Here is an 18097-nt window from a genome sequence, read left to right on the forward strand (position 1 = left end):
TTAAATCTTATCAATACTTTATAAATGAAGGCCTAGCATATACAGGAAAAATGACTACTACCCTGTTTCCCCAAAAATAAGACAGTGTCTTATTTTAAGGTATGCTCCCAAAGATGCGCTAGGTCTTATTTTCAGGGGACGTCTCATCTTTCCTGTAAGTAGGTCTTATTTTCAGAGGATGTCTTATTTTCAGGGAAACGGGGTAGTTACGAATCAATTACTCAAAGAACACTTTCCTTCCCAAAGATCAAAACACCTACCTTTTCTGTGAAAGAGAGACTGTTGGATATAGTCTGGTGCAAATGGAGAAAGAAGAACCCTTAACCACCTGCAAAGTAAATAAATAAAATAAATCCAAATCCAAATATAAATAATGAAAAGTTAATCAGATCAGAGGTTCCAAATTAAGGAGAATCTTTTAGTTCTGAAAGTGTTTCTACTTTTAAGAAGTTTCATGCCATATTACCAGACAAAAATCATAAATATCAAAAAGTACAATTATGGCTCGGTGCCCATAGCACAGTGGTTATGGCACCAGCCACCTACACCAAGGCTGGTGGGTTCGAACCCTGCCCAGGCCAGCTAAACAATGATGACAACTACAACAAAAAATAGCTAGGCGCTATGGCGGGTGCCTGTAGTCCCAACTTGGGAGGCTAAGGCAAGAAAATAGCTTGAGCCCAAGAGTTCAAGGTAGCTGTAACACCACAGCTCTCTACCGAGGGTGACATATCCTCTGTCTCAAAAAACCAAAAAGTACAATTACTTAATGAAAATGTGAGAAGATAATACAACTTCAAAGTAGGCTTACTTTATTTCAGAAGATCATAATTTTAGCAAAGTAAGTTATCCTATATGTCATTAAATAAAAACTACTATAGCTTATCCAATTAAGTATTATTAACCTGGAACTATCACAGAGAACTCACAAAGTAAAATAAATGTGTTTCAGTTTTAGTTGCTAGATACTGTTGATAATTATTTTTATAACTCTATAGAAGGAGTTTTCTCAAACCATGGTTTTCAAACATTGGTGAGCAGAAATCCTCTGGGAACTCATTAAAATATCCAGAAGCCAGGCCCATCCTAATTCAGAGGCATAGAATGGACCACACATTTATTTTGTGAATGCAAGTGGTATTATATTAGCTCTGTCTTTAAGGTCATCTATGCCATAATGATGCTCAAATTCCTACCACAGATCCTTCAACAATAATTATCAATCCTATGCTTAAATGTCTCATTGTTGGGGAACTCATACTCTCTACTAAGCCACAAAATCCCAAATTACAAGAATACTTGAGGTAAACATATTACACCTTGCACACCTGTCTCGTGAATGATTGAAGACCCTGATCTGTCCATGACGGTAGATAAACTTTGAAATCTGGTATGGCTTTAGGGAAATATGAAATGGAGACCAAGTTTCTTGCCGTTCGAATAACTCTGGGTGATTACACACCTAGGAGGAAAGGAAATAGTAAATCCACACATCACTCTGAAACAATGAGGGATCCCAAATGTCAAATGTTTAATTTGAGAATGTATACTTTCCGATTTTGACCTCTTTTTAAGTTTTTATTTGGCATCAAGGCTAAAGCCTTTTTCTTGAAGTGGGTTAATGAAGACAACTTCAAGGCAACTGATCTAAGTTCTTACCTTCCTGAACTGCATGACCAGATTCATGAGGCTGCTGGTGGTGTTCTGTGCTTGTTGCGTAGAGCCCATAGAAGACTGCAACAAATCCTCAATAGAAATTTTGTTCTTTAGTGCTTGATATAATAGCTTCTGTCGGCTGGTCAGTTGGCAGTACATTAGAATCTCAATCTAAAAATCAGTAAGAACATTTATAGTTGAAAACACATGTAAAACGGATCATCACTGAGTAAACAATACAGATAATTACCCAGAAAAAGATATTCTTTACTTAGTCATCTTCTCTTGTCTCGTTCTACATGCTCTCCCTGGGGAATCTCTTCCATTTCCAGTACCACCAACTATATGACTCATACAGTCACTTGCAAAAATATATTCCCAAACATCTCCCAATTCATGTTTTCACTACTATGAAAGAAGCACTTACTCTGCAGCAATTTCTCATGTGACATATCAGGAAAAAAATTGTCTTTGCTATAATTCACTAAATTAGTTAATATTACAGCTTTATCATTCATTCAGTTGCCCAAAGACTAATTTCCTTCAGTTCTGATTTCTCTCTCACTCTCACATTAATGCTCTACCATTTCCTAAATCCATCAATTCACCCTGAAATTTATTAGGAATCACTGTTTTAACTGTTCTTATTTCCCTACTATTAGGCCCTCATCTGATATAGCCTAGGCTGCTAATATTTTTCTCCTAATATTTTTGCTAATATTTTTCTGCTAATATTTTTCTTCTTTGCAGTCTCGATTTGAGGGTGGCTGAAGTGGCTGTCTCATTTAAGATGAGGCTTCTGCTGCTTCTCCTGGTGGCAGCATGGGTGGTGGTCTGGAGCGAGGCCTCAGCCAACATAGGCGGCGTGCCCAGCAAGAGATTAAAGATGCAGTACACCACAGGGCAGCTGCTCAAGTTCCAGATTTGTGTTTCCTGAGGTTGTGGAGGGTGTTTGAGGAGTACATGTGCGTTGTCAGCCAGTGATACCCAGGCATCCACACTGAAGGTAAGAATTACCTCCCTCGACCAATATATAGACACATAGCATCTTTCCTATCAATCTTCATATTAGTATTAATAGGCTTAATAATTGTTGGCAAGGATCCTTTTGCTTTCTTTGGCATGCAAGCTCCTAGTATCTGGCAGTGGGGCCAAGAAAATAAAGTCTATGCATGTATCATGGTTTTCTTCTTGAGCAACACGATTGAGAACCAGTGTATGACAACAGGTGCATTTGAGATAACTTTAAACGATGTACCTGTATGGTCTAAGTTGGAATATGGTCATCTCCCTCCATGCAACAACTTGTTCAAATTCTTGAAAATGAGATGAAGCTCAATGTGCATATGGATTCAATCCCGCATCATCGATCACAGCCCCACCCATCAGCACTGAAAACTCTATTACATTAAGGGATTTTTGCAAGAGCAGCGTAACTGACAGTATGAAGGCCTGTACTGAAGACAGCAAGCTGTTAGTACAGACCAGATGCTTTCTTGGCAGGCTCATTGTACCTTTTGGAAAACCTCAACGCAAGAGTTTTCCAGTGCTGGCGCATTTTGGAATTCTGCACATTCATGGAGTGCAATAATACTGTATAGCTTTCTTCCCCGACAAATTCACCCAGTTTTTTTTTTTTAAGTAAACATTACTTCTGAATACTCGAAAAAAAAAGTAAACATTACTGTTTGTAACTTTTTTCTTAGTCATATTTTTTAAAAAATGGACAATTGAGTTACAATTTGATTTTTCTTTCCCCCAAAATGTCTGTTTAAATCTGTTGTGCTTTTATATGAATTTTCCTTTTTTATAGTTTCAGATTAATCTTTTTAGGAATATAGCTAATGTTCCCAAATACTTTACAAGAGTTTATCAGATATCTCTGATTTGGCTATGTCCAGTTTATATAGTTTTCAAAATACTGCAGATTGTGAATAGTGCATTATACGAGATTATGGGGGAAATACCTATATCCAGAGTACTCTACAAATTTGTGTGTATATGTGTGTATGATTACCAGAGAACCATTAAAAAACCAACTGCTTTTTAAATCTTGTTATTTAGTTCAAGTGCCTTGCTTTGACCAACCTAATAAGTTGATTAACTGGGCCTTTATACTTAACTAAATAAAAAACTAAGCAGATACGAGTTAAATAAAAAAAATATATATATTTTCGATCTTCATGCTTCCAGTCTCTCCTGGTTCTAATATACATCCCATATAAATCTTATAAAGTAATTCAACTGCTAAAAACCCTTCACAGTGCATTTTTACTTATACTAAAATACGGAAACTTCTCACCTAGACAGAAAAGGCCTTGACATTCTGACCCCACCCCATTATCTCACTTTCATTACTACCTTCACCACCTCCAATAACCCATAGCCACAACAATCTCAACAATGTTTTCCAAAGCATGCTACATTATTCAACTTTGCTCATGCCACGTTGGGCCTAGCACCCTGTTCCCACCATATTTTCCTAGTAAATACCAATTCATCATTCAAGACCCACCTCATATGTCCCCTCTACCTTATTGCCTTCCCTAACTATAATCAGATTATAAACATCAAATAATGGTTACGAAATGTATACAAAGTACATTGGTTAAGAAACACAATACATCGTCTGATAACATCCCGATTTAATATGAAACAACAAAAATTATGAATGCTATTCAGGTATAAGCCCTTTCTGATATAAGTGTCTAAAGGATTCATCTTTTTTTTTTTTTAGTGTTTTCCTCTTACCAGACATATCTGCAAAACTGCTACTATAGTTCTCTGAGGTAAAATCAGCCAGTTAATAAAATAGTTGCCAAAATTTTTAGTAAAAGTAATCAAATGTAGGTACGGTTCTATTCCTGTATTTGAAGAGTGTATACATATGATGCCGGACTTAGTAATTTTCCCCACCACAACCTTTCAGAGTCACTAAACTCAAAATAATCCACCTTTCCAGCTGTGATAGAAGAAAATCTGGAAGATTACCAAGATATTATCAAGAACTTGGAAAAATGGCCGGCCACACCTGTCATCTTAGCATTCTGGGAGGCCAAAGCAGGTGAATCCCTTGAGCTCAGGAGTTTAAGACCAGCCTGACCAAGAGTGAGACCCTATCTCTACTAAAAATAGAAAAACTAATTGGGCCTTGTGTCAGGTGCCTGTTGACGCAGCTACTCAGGAGGCTGAGGCTGCTTAAGCTCAAGAGATTGAGGTTGCTGTCAGCTATGATACCATGGCACACTACCCAGGGCAACAGTGAGACTCTGTCTCAAAAAACAAACGAACAAACAAACAAAAAAACCAAATCCTGGAAAGATATATTTAGGCAGAGATTAGAATCATAAGGAAAAAGAGCAATCTATGGAAGATGGAACAACTCTCCCCACCCCAAACAACTGGAAACCAGGAGAAAAAGAAAGAAGAACAGGAAAAGGACTTACAGGAAATAATACAGGATTAAAGAATTTTCTGGCAAGAACTCTTTCCCATAAAATTATTTACGAGCCAATAAAAAATTATTGGCTTCATATTTTAAAAAAATGCCACAAACCAAAGCACATTACACTCCTATATCTCTCAGTTTGCACAAATATATGAGAGAGAAACATATTGCATAATAATGCATTTAGCAAAATCTAGCATGCGAGATACTCTACAGGCCAAAACCCCTCTTGTTTCTTCAACAAAGAATTGTAAGGGGAAAACAAGAATGAAAGGACTGAAAGATGTATAAGACTATCACCCAAAAGCTATGTATGGACTGTGCCTATATCTTTTTTTTTTTGAGAGTCTCAAGCTGTCACCCTGGGTAGAATGCCCTGGTGTCACAGCTCATAGCAACCTCAAACTCTTGGGCTGAAGTGATTCTCTTGCCTCAGCCTCCCAAGTAGCTGGGACTACAGTTGCCGTCCACAATACCTGGCTATTTCTTTTTGCTGTTGTTGTAGTCGTCATTGCTGTTTGGCAGGCCCAGGCCAGGTTTAAACCTGCCAGACCCGGTGTATGTGGACGGCGCCCTAGCCCCTGCCTGTATCTTGAATTAAAAAACGAGTTCTTTAAGAGACAGAAAGAGACACATAAAAAATGCACAAAGAAGAACAGGCATATCTGAGCACTGACCAGATGCATAACACTATCATGGAACTTTTTTAGTAGGGATGATAGTGGCAAGTGGTCAGTTTTTAAAAAGACCAAACGTTTTAGAAATACATACGAAAGTATTTATAAATCAAATAAAATATATTTGGGATTTGCTTTCGAATAATCCACAGAAGTAAGGATAGCCATGATTTGATCATTGTTGACACTGTATAATGAGTACAAAGGAGTTCATTACACTATTATTCTTTTTGCTTTTGCAATGTTTAAAATTCTCCCATTAAAAAACTATTTTAAAAAAGTATTAAAAAAAGGACAGAGGGAAGATATTTTCTTTGATTACTTGCCTCATTTCAAGTCTTCTTTAATCCACTCAAGATTAAAAGTCTTTGCTCAAACTGGGTGCGGTGGCTCAAGCCTATAATCCTAGCACTCTGGGAGGCTAAGGTGGGGAGATTGCTTGAGCTCACAAGTTTGAGACCAGGCTGAGCAAAAGCAAGACCCTGTCTCTATTAAAAATAGAAAAAAACTGAGGCAAGAGGATCACTTGAGTTGGAGGTTGCTGTGAGCTATGATGCCACAGCACTCTACCCAGGGTGACAGCCTGAGACTGTCTCAAAAAAAAAAAAAAAAGTCTTTCCTTGAACATTCTAATTAATCTTCAACTAAACATATACCAAGAAGTTTCCCAGGCCGGGTGTAATGGCTCAAGCCTGTAAACTCAGCACTCTAGGAAGCCAAGGCAGGAGTATCTTACATCCTAGATTTATTTATTTATTTATCTTTTTTTTGTAGAGACAGAGTCTCACTGTACCGCCCTTGGGTAGAGTGCCAAGACGTCACACGGCTCACAGCAACCTCTAACTCTTGGGCTTATGCCATTCTCTTGCCTCAGCCTCCTGAGCAGCTGGGACTACGGGCGCCCGCCATAACGTCCGGCTATTTTTTTGTTGCAGTTTGGCCAGGGCTGGGTTTGAACCCGGCACCCTCAGCATATGGGGCCGGCGCTCTACTCACTGAGCCACAGGCGCCGCCCTTACATCCTAGATTTTGAGCTCAGGAAAACTAGATCAGCATGAGCAAGAGTAAGACCCCCTCTCTACTAAAAACACAAAAATTACATAGATTTTTGAACTCAGGGAAACTAGATCAGCATGAGCAAGAGTAAGACCCCCTCTCTACTAAAAACACAAAAATTACAAGGGCATTGTGGTGGGTGCTTTGAGTCCCAGCTACTTGGGCAGTGGAGGCAGGAGGATTGCTCGAATCTAGGAATCTGAGGTTGCTGTGAATTAGGCTGTTGCCATGGCACAGAAAAAAAGTGTCAAGAAAAAAGTGTCCCAAACCCAGGAACCCTAAGTTGATGCCAAATGAGGCTTAAACTGATGAAGTCTTCTTTTCTTACCTTGTCAGACAATTCATTTTCCACATCTTTCTTGATTCTTCTCAGCATAAATGGCTTTAAGATCATGTGTAACCGAGAGAGCTGATCTGAAATGTCAGAAGGCCCCCCACATAATATATTATATTGATTTAATACAATCAAAACAAATACTATACTCATCTTTCACTAATGCCTTTAACCACCTTTTCGCTCAATGATTCTCTGAAAGTAAAATGGAATATTTTGCTCAAGTAGAAAATCAATGAATTTTCATTTTCTATAACATCTTGCTATTGTAAATTGATTAAATGCATTAGGCTCTATTTTCACTAAAATTCACTTTTAGAGCCAGGTGCAGTGGCTCATCCTTGTAATCCTAGCACTTAAGGAGGCTAAGGCAGGATGACAACTTCAGCTCGAGAGTTCTAGACCAGCTTGAGCAATAGCAAGACCCTATCTCTACTAAAAAATTAACTGAGCATTGTGGTGGGCCCCTATTGCCCCAGCTACTTGGGAGGCTGAGGCAAGAGGATTGCTTAAACCCAGGAGGTAGAGGTTGCCGTAAGCGAGGTTGACACAGGCCGGGTGCAGTGCCTCACGCTTGTAATCCTAGCACTCTGAAAGGCCAAGGCAGGTGGACTGCCTGAGCTCACAAGTTTGAGACCAGCCTGAGCGAGATCTGGTCTCTAAAAATAGCTGGGCATTGTGGCAGGCGCTATAATCCCAGCTACTTGGGAGGCTGAGGCAAGAGAATCGCTTGAGCCCAAGAATCTGAGGTTGCTATGAGCTATCGCCATGGCACTCGACCAGGGGTGACAAGGTGAGACTCTGTCTCAAAAAAAAAAAAAAAAATTTTTTTTTTAATTAAAAAAAGCTAGGTTGATGCCACAGTATTCTAACCTCCGTAACAGAGTGAAACACTGTCTCAAAAAAGAGAAAAGAAAAACCTCATATACATTAAGGAGCTCTTAGTGTTCCCTAAAGATTATCTTTCAAAAAATATTAGCAAATTAGCTTGCAGTGTACAATCACTTAAGGGTTTTTCTAATAGCTAGATCTCACCTCATATGTATGTAATAAACACCCAGAATACACTCAAAAGCAGGCAGATATAATTCAATATAGCAAAAAGTATTGATAAACAAGGATAAGGATGTTCACAATACAATTAAATCTTTTTTTTTTTTTTTGAGATAAGAGTCTCAACCTGTTGCCCGGGTAGAGTGCCATGGCCTCACAGCTCACAGCAACCTCAGACTCCGGGGCTTAAGCGATTCTCTTGCCTCAGCCTCCCAAGTAGCTGGGACTACAGGCGCCCACCACAATGCCCGGCTATTTTTTTTGTTGCAGTTGTCATTGTTGTTTTAGCAGGTTTGAACCCACCAGCTCTGGTGTACGTGGCTTACACCCTACCCAAGGAGCTGCAGGCACTGCCTAACAAATCTTACTATATGTTTAAGAAAAAAAAAAAAAATCAAGGGTGGAGCTTGTGGCTCAAAGGAGTAGGGTGCCAGCCCCATATACTGGAGGTGGCAGGTTCAAACCCAGCCCCAGCCAGAAACTGGAAAAAAAAAAAAAAAAGTCAACAAAAATAACCCTTCCAATATGTTTCAGTTTTATGATAGAAAAAAAGACCTTGACCCATTACACAAATAATATAATTCTAATATGATATTTTCAAGATCAAGGTAGATAATGGAGAGCCTGCAAACCAAAATGTAGTACTTTATAAATTATGCCTGCTCAGTGCAGGTGTTGATAGTAGCCAACACCTATATTAGTCCTTGTTCTAACTATTAAATATATACAAAGAACATTATTATATGACAGCCAGGCATGGTGGCTCACACCTGTAATCCCAGCACTCTGGGAGGCCTAGGCAGGCAGAATGCCTAAGCTCACGGGTTTGAGACCAGCCTCAGCAAGAGTGAGACCCGGCATCTAAAAATAGCTGGGTGTTGTGGCAGGCACCTATAGTTCCAGCTACTCAGGAGGCTGACACCAGAGAATCACTTGAGCCCAAGAGTTTGAGGTTGCTGTGAGCTATGATGCCATGGCAGTTAACTGCAGGGCAACTGAGTGAGACTCTTTCTCAAAAAATTATTATAATTATTAAATAATATTATCATTAATAATTATTATTATATGAGAGAAAAAACTTTTTGTACCTTGATTCTTCTATGTGTACTGTAAGAAAAATTTTTCACATAGAAGAAAATACACAATTATTCCTCATTAGTATAGCGCCGAGTGTAAAAAAAAGAAAATACACAGTTATGTGATTGCCTACATGGAGAGATAGATAGCAAGCAAGAAAGCTCATAATAGTACTCACTCTCATCAATAGCAGACTTGTTTTCAGCATGGCTCTCAATGTCCTTGGAAAACCATTCGTTAAATTCCTCATGTGAATCAAATAATGTTGGCATAATGAAATGTAGCAGAGCCCAGAGCTGGAAAAAAACAACACAAAAACAAACACTGAAATAGCTACAGGGCAGTAAAATGAATTTGTAACGATATATTAGAAGAGAAAAAGTGAGAGAAAGTTGAAGGTGCCTGTGTATTTGTCTGACACAAGTTTAAGTGTGAAAGAGAAAGTGAAGAAGTGCAAGCACATCTCATCAACCAACTTTAATTCTACTAGATGTTGTGATTATTCTTTAATTAATTTCAAACTGAACATTTGAAAGTATAAGTCCTGTTCAAATTTTACAATGGGATAGTTTTAAAGATCTTATTTTAAAAATACGTTCCAGCTGGGCACAGTGGCTCACACCTGAATCCCAGCACTTGGAAGTTTAAGGCAGATGGATTGCCTAAGCTCAGCAGTTTGAGACCAGCCTGAGCCAGAGTGAGATCTCACTAAAAATAGCCAGGCGTTGTGGTGGACAGCCTGTAGTCCCAGCTACTTGGGAGGCTGAGGCAAGAGAATTGCTTAAGCCTAGGAGTTTGAGGTTGCTATGAGCTATGACGCCACAGCATTCTACCAAAGGTGACATAGTGAGACTCTGTCTCAAAAAAAAAATAAAAAATATTGGGCAGCACATGTAAGTCAGTGTGTAGGGCTCCGGTCACATATACCAAAGCTGGCGGGTGGCCAGACAAGCTAAAACAACAATGACAACTGCAACAACAATAACAACAACAACAACAAATAGCCAGGCATTGTGGCGGGCCATTGTAGTCCCAGTTACTTCAGAGGCTGAGGCAAAAGAATTGCTTAAGCCCAAGAGTTTCAGGTTGCTGTGAGCTGTGAGCACTGACGCCACAGCACTCTACCAAGGGTGACAGCTTGACTCTGTCTCAAAAATTTATAAATAAATAAATAAATAAACAAAAATATGCTCCACAACTGAATATAGTCTGAGTTGTTATTTACTAATAACCCTACGACAGAGGTCAGAAAATTATGGCTTATGGGGTCAAGTCTGATCTGTGATATTTTTGTAAATAAAGTTTTATTAAAACCCAGCTATGCCTATTTATGTATCTTTCATATTACATAGGCAAAGGTGAGTAGTTGCAATAGTGACTATATGGCCTCTAAAGTCTAAATTATCTAGAGTTTTACAGAAAGTGTTCTGATCCTTATTTTAGAAAGATGATCAATTATCTTTCTTAAAGAAAATATTTTGTCTGGTAGACTTATGTGAAACCAAAAAAAAAAGGAAAAAAAATTTTTGGCTAGGCAGTGGCTCACACCTATAATCCTAGTACTCTGGAAGGCAGAGGTGGGTAGATTGCCTGAGCTCATGGGTTTGAGACCAGTCTGAACAAGAGCCAGACCCCCATCTCTAAAAATAGCAGGGCATTATAGCAGATGCCTGTAGTTCCAGCTACTTGGGAGGCTGAGGCAAGAGAATGACTTAAGCCCAAGAATTTGAGGTTGCTGTGAGCTATAAGGCCACAGCACTCTACCGAGGGCAACAAAATGAAACTATGTAAATAAATAAATTAATTAACTTCTTTCACTGTTAAAGAGTATTACTTTTCAGCTCCAGAATAAAAACATCTCTTAATTAGATGGAAAACATTTCGTAAAGAGGTCACTAGTTATTACACAAAGGAATAAAATAATTCATTAGCTTTATGCCAGAGAATTAGAAAATATGAATGATGCCTAAAACATGACTTAGAGCAAACTATGGTCAAATTCTTCCTTTTATGTGGGAACTATAATTTAATTTGTATAGAGCAGCAGCACTCCATGGGGTCATGGGTAGAGAATTCTATGCTGTGCTGGAACCATTCTGTTTTATGAACACATAAACCTAAGACCTAAACTAAGTGCCTACCTCTGCCATGGTGTTCTGAATGGGGGTCCCAGTTAGCAAAAGCCGATTCCGACACTGGAACTGTAAAAGGATCTTCCAACGAACACTGTTTAATAAAATAAGTTATAAATTGCATGTTAGCTGTAAATTTTCCTTTGTTTACCCTACTGAGACCCCATATTTCTAAAAGTATTTTCCAAAAAAGTAATACTTGCAAACTACTATTCCATCATATATACAATTGAAAAGATTATTTAACAATGCTAAGAATAGGAAATGTGAAGGGAACTGACTCTTCTATACCAAAAACACAGAATTAAGGCTTAGGCAAAACACAGTCCTCAAACTGGCAGAGTAAAATCATTTCTAGCTTTAGAAACTCTTCTATTATCTTTGGTACATTTTGTTTATTTAATTAGAAGTTACTTATGGGGAGGACAAAGAATTAAAGTTAATCTGTGTACTTCTGATGTGAGTACAGGAGGGAGCAATGGAAGAAGAGGGGATATGAGAAGAAAATATAAAATTAGTCTTCAGGTGGCACGGGGGGCTCAGTGGGTAGGGCGCCAGCCCCATATACAGAGGGTGGCGGGTTCAAACCTGGCCCAGGCCAAACTGCAACAAAAAATAGCTGGGCATTGTGGTGGGCACCTGTGGTCCCAGCTACTCAGGAGATTCTCCTGCCTCAGCCTCCCAAGCCCAGGAATTGGAGGTTGCTGTGAGCTGTGACACCACAGCACTCTCCTGAGGGCAACAAAGTGAGACTCTGTCTCTAAAAATAAATAAATAAATAAAATTAGTCTTCATCGCTCCTGGCCACAGGTGAATCCTCCTTCAAAAAAGTGTAATATGTCTTGGCATCTGTAGCATAGTGGTTACGGCACCAGCCACATACAACAAGGTTGGAGGGTTTGAACCTGGCCCGGGCCAGCTAAACAACAATGAGAACTGCAACAGAAAATAGTCGGGCGTTGTGGCAGGCACCTGTAGTCCCAGCTACATGGGAGGCTAAGGCAAGAAAATCGCTTAAGCCCAAGAGTTAGAAGTTGCTATAAGCTGTGACGTCACAGCACTCTACCGAGAAAGTGACATAGTGAGACTCTGTCTCAAAAAAAAAAAAGTAATATGAAATAATCCACTTCAGAGGATGAAAAACTCCATGGAAAATACCATTTAGCCACTTAAAATAGAACTCTAAGAAAGTGCTATGGACTCACCAAGTGATAATAAAAATATACCAAACCTGACTACTAAGTAACACTTTATACTCAGTTTTAAAAGCATTCTTGGAGGTCTAGTAACTATTCAGCAACTAGACAATCAACATTAAAATAGAACCACCAATTCACATAATGAAACATTTTACTTACTATTTAGAACTGCTGTTTAAAATAATCTCTCAAAGAAAGAAAGAAACAAAGAAAAAAAGAAACCCCTTCCTTCATAGAAATTTACCTTGAAGAAAAACAACTTGTTAAACAGTCATAATTACTGAATAGGGTGCTAGCAATGGATACAAATCATTGTAATCTATGCTTTAATATGTGTATCCCAGGAAAAAATATAAAAGGGAATTTGTGCCTTCTGGTCAATTACAAGGCAGATACATAGACATGTCAATCCATGTTCTTTGATCCTCATTCATTCATATATAGGAATAACCCAATCCACTGAGTTTGGCTGCTACTACTCATATTACCTGGAACTACTCTTGAGCGCCTGAGCCTCATCCAGTACCATGTATTGCCACTTTACCCGCTGGAAATATTTTACATCCTGTACCACCAGCTGGTAGCTGGTGATAACCACATGGAAGGGGGCATCCTGAGTGTAGAGGGTCTTCTGTAAATATAAGAGAGGAAAGGGGAAAAAGTATACCTAAAAATTCATAACAAGGTTATAAAGTTATGGACTATACTCTAGGACCAAGATATTTAAGACAGTCCTGAAGATGTGCTTCTCCAATGTGATAGGGAGATAAGCAATAAAGTGAACCAAAATTGTTTTTAAAGCACTCACCTTTATCACGATCTACGCTAAAAGCTTATTAAAAAATTCTTACTTAATCTTGGACTTTAAGTCCAGCTGATTGCCTATAACAGGAAAAGTATTTTATCAGAAAAACAGATACTTGCTCAGTATTCAGAAATACAGAGGGTGCCAAAAATGAGTACACACATTTTAAGAAAGTAAAAAACTGCATAAAATTTATAATACTCAAGTCACCCTGCAATTGATTTCTGCAATTATAAGAGGTGCTCAAAGTGATTTGTATTTATCTTTTATTATGGGTATATATTGAGTATTGCAATTTCTTCTTTTTTTTTTTTTTTTGGCCGGGGCTAGGTTTGAACCTGCCACCTCTGGCATATGAGACTGGCGCCCTACTCCTTGAGCCACAGGCACCACCCTGAGTATTGCAATTTCAATACAGTTTTCTCCTTGCTTAAAATGTGTATATATTTTTTGGCACCCTCTATATAATACATAAGATTTTGTCCATAGAAAGCATTCAAATCAACTGGAAAAATAATGACTGCATGTAATGTATGTTTGTAGTAAGCAGAAAGTTACCTGACTCCAAAATCTCCTGATGACTTTTCTATCATGAGGGTTTCCCCAATATGGTAGCACCTGGAAAAAGGGCCAACATATACATTACTTTCTATTGACAATCTTAAGGGCATCATCTCAAAGAAGTTAGTTATTTAGAATGACTGAAAAAGAAGCAAATAAAGTATAGGAGTTCCTCTTCTGTGAGCGGTAAACTAGATGGTTTAATCTCCTATAGACCAAGTAAAAAGATAAATATAATACATTTGTTAGAAAGCAGTAGAAAGGGTGGCACCTGTGGCTCAGTGAGTAGATCACTGGCCCCATATACTGAAGGTGGTGGGTTTGAACCCAGCCCTGGCCAAAACAACAAAAAATAGCTGGGCGTTGTTTTTTTTCTTTTTTCTTTTAGCCTGTAGTCGCAGCTACTCAGGAGGCTGAGGCAAGAGAATCGCCTAAGCCCAAGAGCTGGAGGTTGCTGTGAGCTGTGACGCTACGGCATTCTACCAGGGGTGACAAAGTGAGACAAAACAAGAAAAGAAAGAAAAAAGAAAGCAGGTTCTGGAGGTAAGAACCAGAAAAAAAAGGAAGCCAAAAGAGACAATACTTTCCCATGATGGTGCTGATCCATTCCAATACTTTCGAGGATAGGAAACTGAGAAGAGTATTCCTTAAGGGACACAGATACACAGAACAAAAACTATAGTTCAAGGAGTACAACTGTGGTATCCAGCCATATCCCTGGCTTTAAGGTATAACTCAAATCCCATACACAAGTAGTAAAGGTAAACCATACACAGACCTGCCTTAATTGGTACTAAACCCCAGCTCCAAATCATCTCAATTCTTGACTAGATTATGAGGATATTAAAGTATTTGTGCCACAGGAAAAATACAGACTTTTAAAAATTCAACTTTTTGGCTCGGCACCCATAGTTAAGTGGTTAGGGTGCTGGCCACACACACCAAGGCAGGAGGGTTCAAACACTGCCCCTGCTAAAACTACAATGACAACTACAAGAAAAAAAATAGCCAGGAGACTGAAGCAAAAGGCTGGCTTAAGACCAGGAGTTTGAAGTTGCTGTAAGCTATGATGATGCCACTGGCACTTTATCCAGGGTGACAGAATGAGACTCTTTCTCAAAAAATAAATAAATAAACAAACAAACAAACAGATAAATTAAAGGATGAGCTTGGCCACTTACCTCCCACACCACAAATGCACCAATCTACCTATCCTTGTACTCTATTGCACTTCCATACATTTTCACATGGCATGATGTAGCAAGAAGGCTGTCACGAAATGATAGCCCCTAAACCTTGGCCTTCTAGTCTCTGGAACGATACAAAATAAATCTACCTTCTTTATAAATTATGCAATCTATAAGGTATTCTGTTATAGCAGCATAATACAGACTAACAGAACTGACAAGGAGGGAAAGTAATAAAATTGAATCAATCCAAAAGGACATAAAGAAAGAAGAAAAATTGAAGGTGGGGTTGCAAACTAATACAGCCTTTTAAGAAAGAAGTATGGAGAATCCTCGGGCAGTGCCTGTGGCTCAAGGAGTAGGGCACCAGCCCCATATATAGGGGTTGGGGGTGGGGGTTCAAGCCTGGCCCCAGCAAAAACTGCAAAAAAAAAGAAGTATGGAGACTCCTCAAAGAGCTAAAAGTTGACCTTCCATTTGATCCTGTAATCCCATTACTAGGTATGGAAAAAAAGGAAGGAAAAAAAGTCACTTAATCATAAGGACATTTGTACTTAAATGTTTATAGCAGCTCGATTTGTGATCACAAGATATGGAAACAACCCAAGTGCCCATCAACCCATGAAAGGATTAATAAACTGTGGTATATGTATACCATGGAATACCATTCAGCCATAAAAAGATAGAGACTTTGCATCTTTTTTTTTTTTTTTTTTTTGTAGAGACAGAGTCTCACTTTATGGCCCTCGGTAGAGTGCCATGGCATCACACAGCTCACAGCAACCTCCAACTCCTGGGCTTAAGCGATTCTCTTGCCTCAGCCTCCCAAGTAGCTGGGACTACAGGCACCTGCCACAACGCCCGGCTAAGAGACTTTGCATCTTTTGTATATACCTGGATAGATTTGGAGAACACTCTCCTTAGTAAAGTATCTCAAGAATGAAAAAGCAAGTATTCCACGTACTTAATACTAAATGGAAACTAGTAGATTAACAACTACAAGCACATACTGGAGAAAAAAATAATTAAATTCAAGAAGGGGGAGGGGGTTTGGTAAGTTCCCATTTAACAGGTAAAATGTAGGAGTATATGGCACACCTCCTGGGCAAAGGACTCAACTACAACTCAGATGCAAACAATGTAACCTAACGGTATATACCCTCGTATTAATTAAATAAATTAAAGAGAAAGAAAAATTGAAGAGGTGAAACAAGCATAAAACAACAAGACAGCAGATTTACACAGACTCATACCTAGAATTATAGCACTTTGGGAGGCTGAAGTGGTAGGAATGTTTGAGCCCAGTAGTGAGACAAGCCTGAGCAACAGAGCAAGAGACCCCATTTCTCCAAAAATAAAGATATTAGCCAGGCATGGTGAGACCAGGAGATTAAAGCTACAGTGAGCTATGATGATGCCACTGCACCCAAGCCTGGGCAACACAGCAAGATGCCATCTCAAAAAAAAAAAAAAAGACATAAAATATACTTCACAAGTAATGATAGAAAATTATGCAAAGAAAAACACACCACATAAAAATTAACTGAAATAAAACTACATACTATCAGAAAAAAGTATTTTAAGTCAAAAAGTCTTTAGAAAGGGAATTTCACGATAATAAAAGGTTCAGTTCACCATGAAGATAAATTATAAATCTCTATAAATCTTACAGCCTCGAAACACATAAAGCAAAAGTGAAAAAAAAGAGAGAAAGAGAAATGGACAAATCTTTAATCGTGGTAAATTTTAACATGCCTATCTCAGTGATAAAACAGACCAAAAAAAAAAAAAAATCAATAAAGACACAGAAGATGTGAACAAATTAACAAACTTGGCCTAATCAGCATATATGTAATGTCCAAAACAACTACAGAAGAGCTACACTTTTTTTTTTTTTTTTGTAGAGACAGAGTCTCACCTTATGGCCCTCGGTAGAGTGCTGTGGCATCACACAGCTCACAGCAACCTCCAGCTCCTGGGCTTAGGCGATTCTCTTGGCTCAGCCTCCCGAGCAGCTGGGACTACAGGCGCCCGCCACAACGCCCAGCCATTTTTTCGTTGCAGTTTGGCCGGGGCTGGGTTTGAACCCGCCACCCTCGGCACATGGGGCCGGCGCCCTACTCACCGAGCCACAGGCGCCCTCCAGAAGAGCTACACTTTTTAAACACATAGAGAACATATAAAAATTAACCACATGAGGCCAGGAGCAATAGCTCACACCTGTAATCCTAGCACTCTGGGAAGCCGAGGGAGTGGACTGCTTAAGCTCACAGATTCCAGACCAGCCTGAGCAAGAGTGAGACACCTATCTCTAAAAAAAATAGGCCAGGCCAGGCACAGTGGTTCACATCTGTAATCCCAGCACTCTGGGAGGTCGAGGCAGGTAGATCGCTTGAGCTCACGAGTTCAAGACCAGCCTGAGCAAGAGCGAAAATCCCATCTCTAAATAACTACCCGGGCATTGTGGTGGGCACCTATAGTCCCTAGCTACTTGGGAGGCTGAGGCAAGAGAATCACTTGAGACCAGGAGTCTGAGGTTGCTATGAGCTGTTACTCCATGGCACTCTACCAAGGGCAACAAAGTGAGAGTTTGTCTCAAAATAAAAAAAAGAAAGAAAAGAAAAGAAAAAAGATAAGAAAAAACTTACCATATGCTATGCCATAAAAGCAAAATTCAACAAACTTCAAAGCATTAAAATCACAAAAACCATATTATCTTCTTAGAATGGATTTAAGCTATAAATTAAAAATAAACAAGGCATCTAAAAAATTCTCTGTTGTGGCTGGGCACGTTGGCTCATGCCTGTAATCCTAGCACTCTGGGAGGCCAAGGTGAGTGGATTGCTTGAGCTCAGGAGTTGAAGACCAGCCTAAGTAAGAAGAGTCAGACCCTCCCCCTTCCCCGTATCTAC

The 18097-nt window shown here is 39.1% G+C and overlaps 1 protein-coding gene and 1 pseudogene across 3 annotated transcripts in view; one reads left to right on the forward strand and one right to left on the reverse strand.

The window, feature by feature from the left end:
* INO80 (INO80 complex ATPase subunit) overlaps positions 1-18097 on the reverse strand; it is a 180402-nt gene that overhangs the window by 96329 nt on the left and 65976 nt on the right. For all 3 annotated transcript variants that reach the window (XM_053595850.1, XM_053595851.1, XM_053595849.1), the window contains exons 15-22: positions 13996-14055; positions 13121-13263; positions 11443-11527; positions 9480-9597; positions 7166-7251; positions 1660-1827; positions 1329-1462; positions 261-328 (exon numbers count right to left, since the gene is read on the reverse strand). In XM_053595850.1, the coding sequence (XP_053451825.1) occupies positions 261-328; positions 1329-1462; positions 1660-1827; positions 7166-7251; positions 9480-9597; positions 11443-11527; positions 13121-13263; positions 13996-14055 (862 nt within the window). The remainder of the gene's footprint in view (positions 1-260; positions 329-1328; positions 1463-1659; positions 1828-7165; positions 7252-9479; positions 9598-11442; positions 11528-13120; positions 13264-13995; positions 14056-18097) is intronic.
* Positions 2447-3262, forward strand: LOC128589022 (thioredoxin reductase-like selenoprotein T; annotated as a pseudogene).

Source organism: Nycticebus coucang, chromosome 6 (genome assembly GCF_027406575.1).
Source record: "Nycticebus coucang isolate mNycCou1 chromosome 6, mNycCou1.pri, whole genome shotgun sequence".
In the NCBI taxonomy this organism is placed as follows: domain Eukaryota; kingdom Metazoa; phylum Chordata; class Mammalia; order Primates; family Lorisidae; genus Nycticebus; species Nycticebus coucang.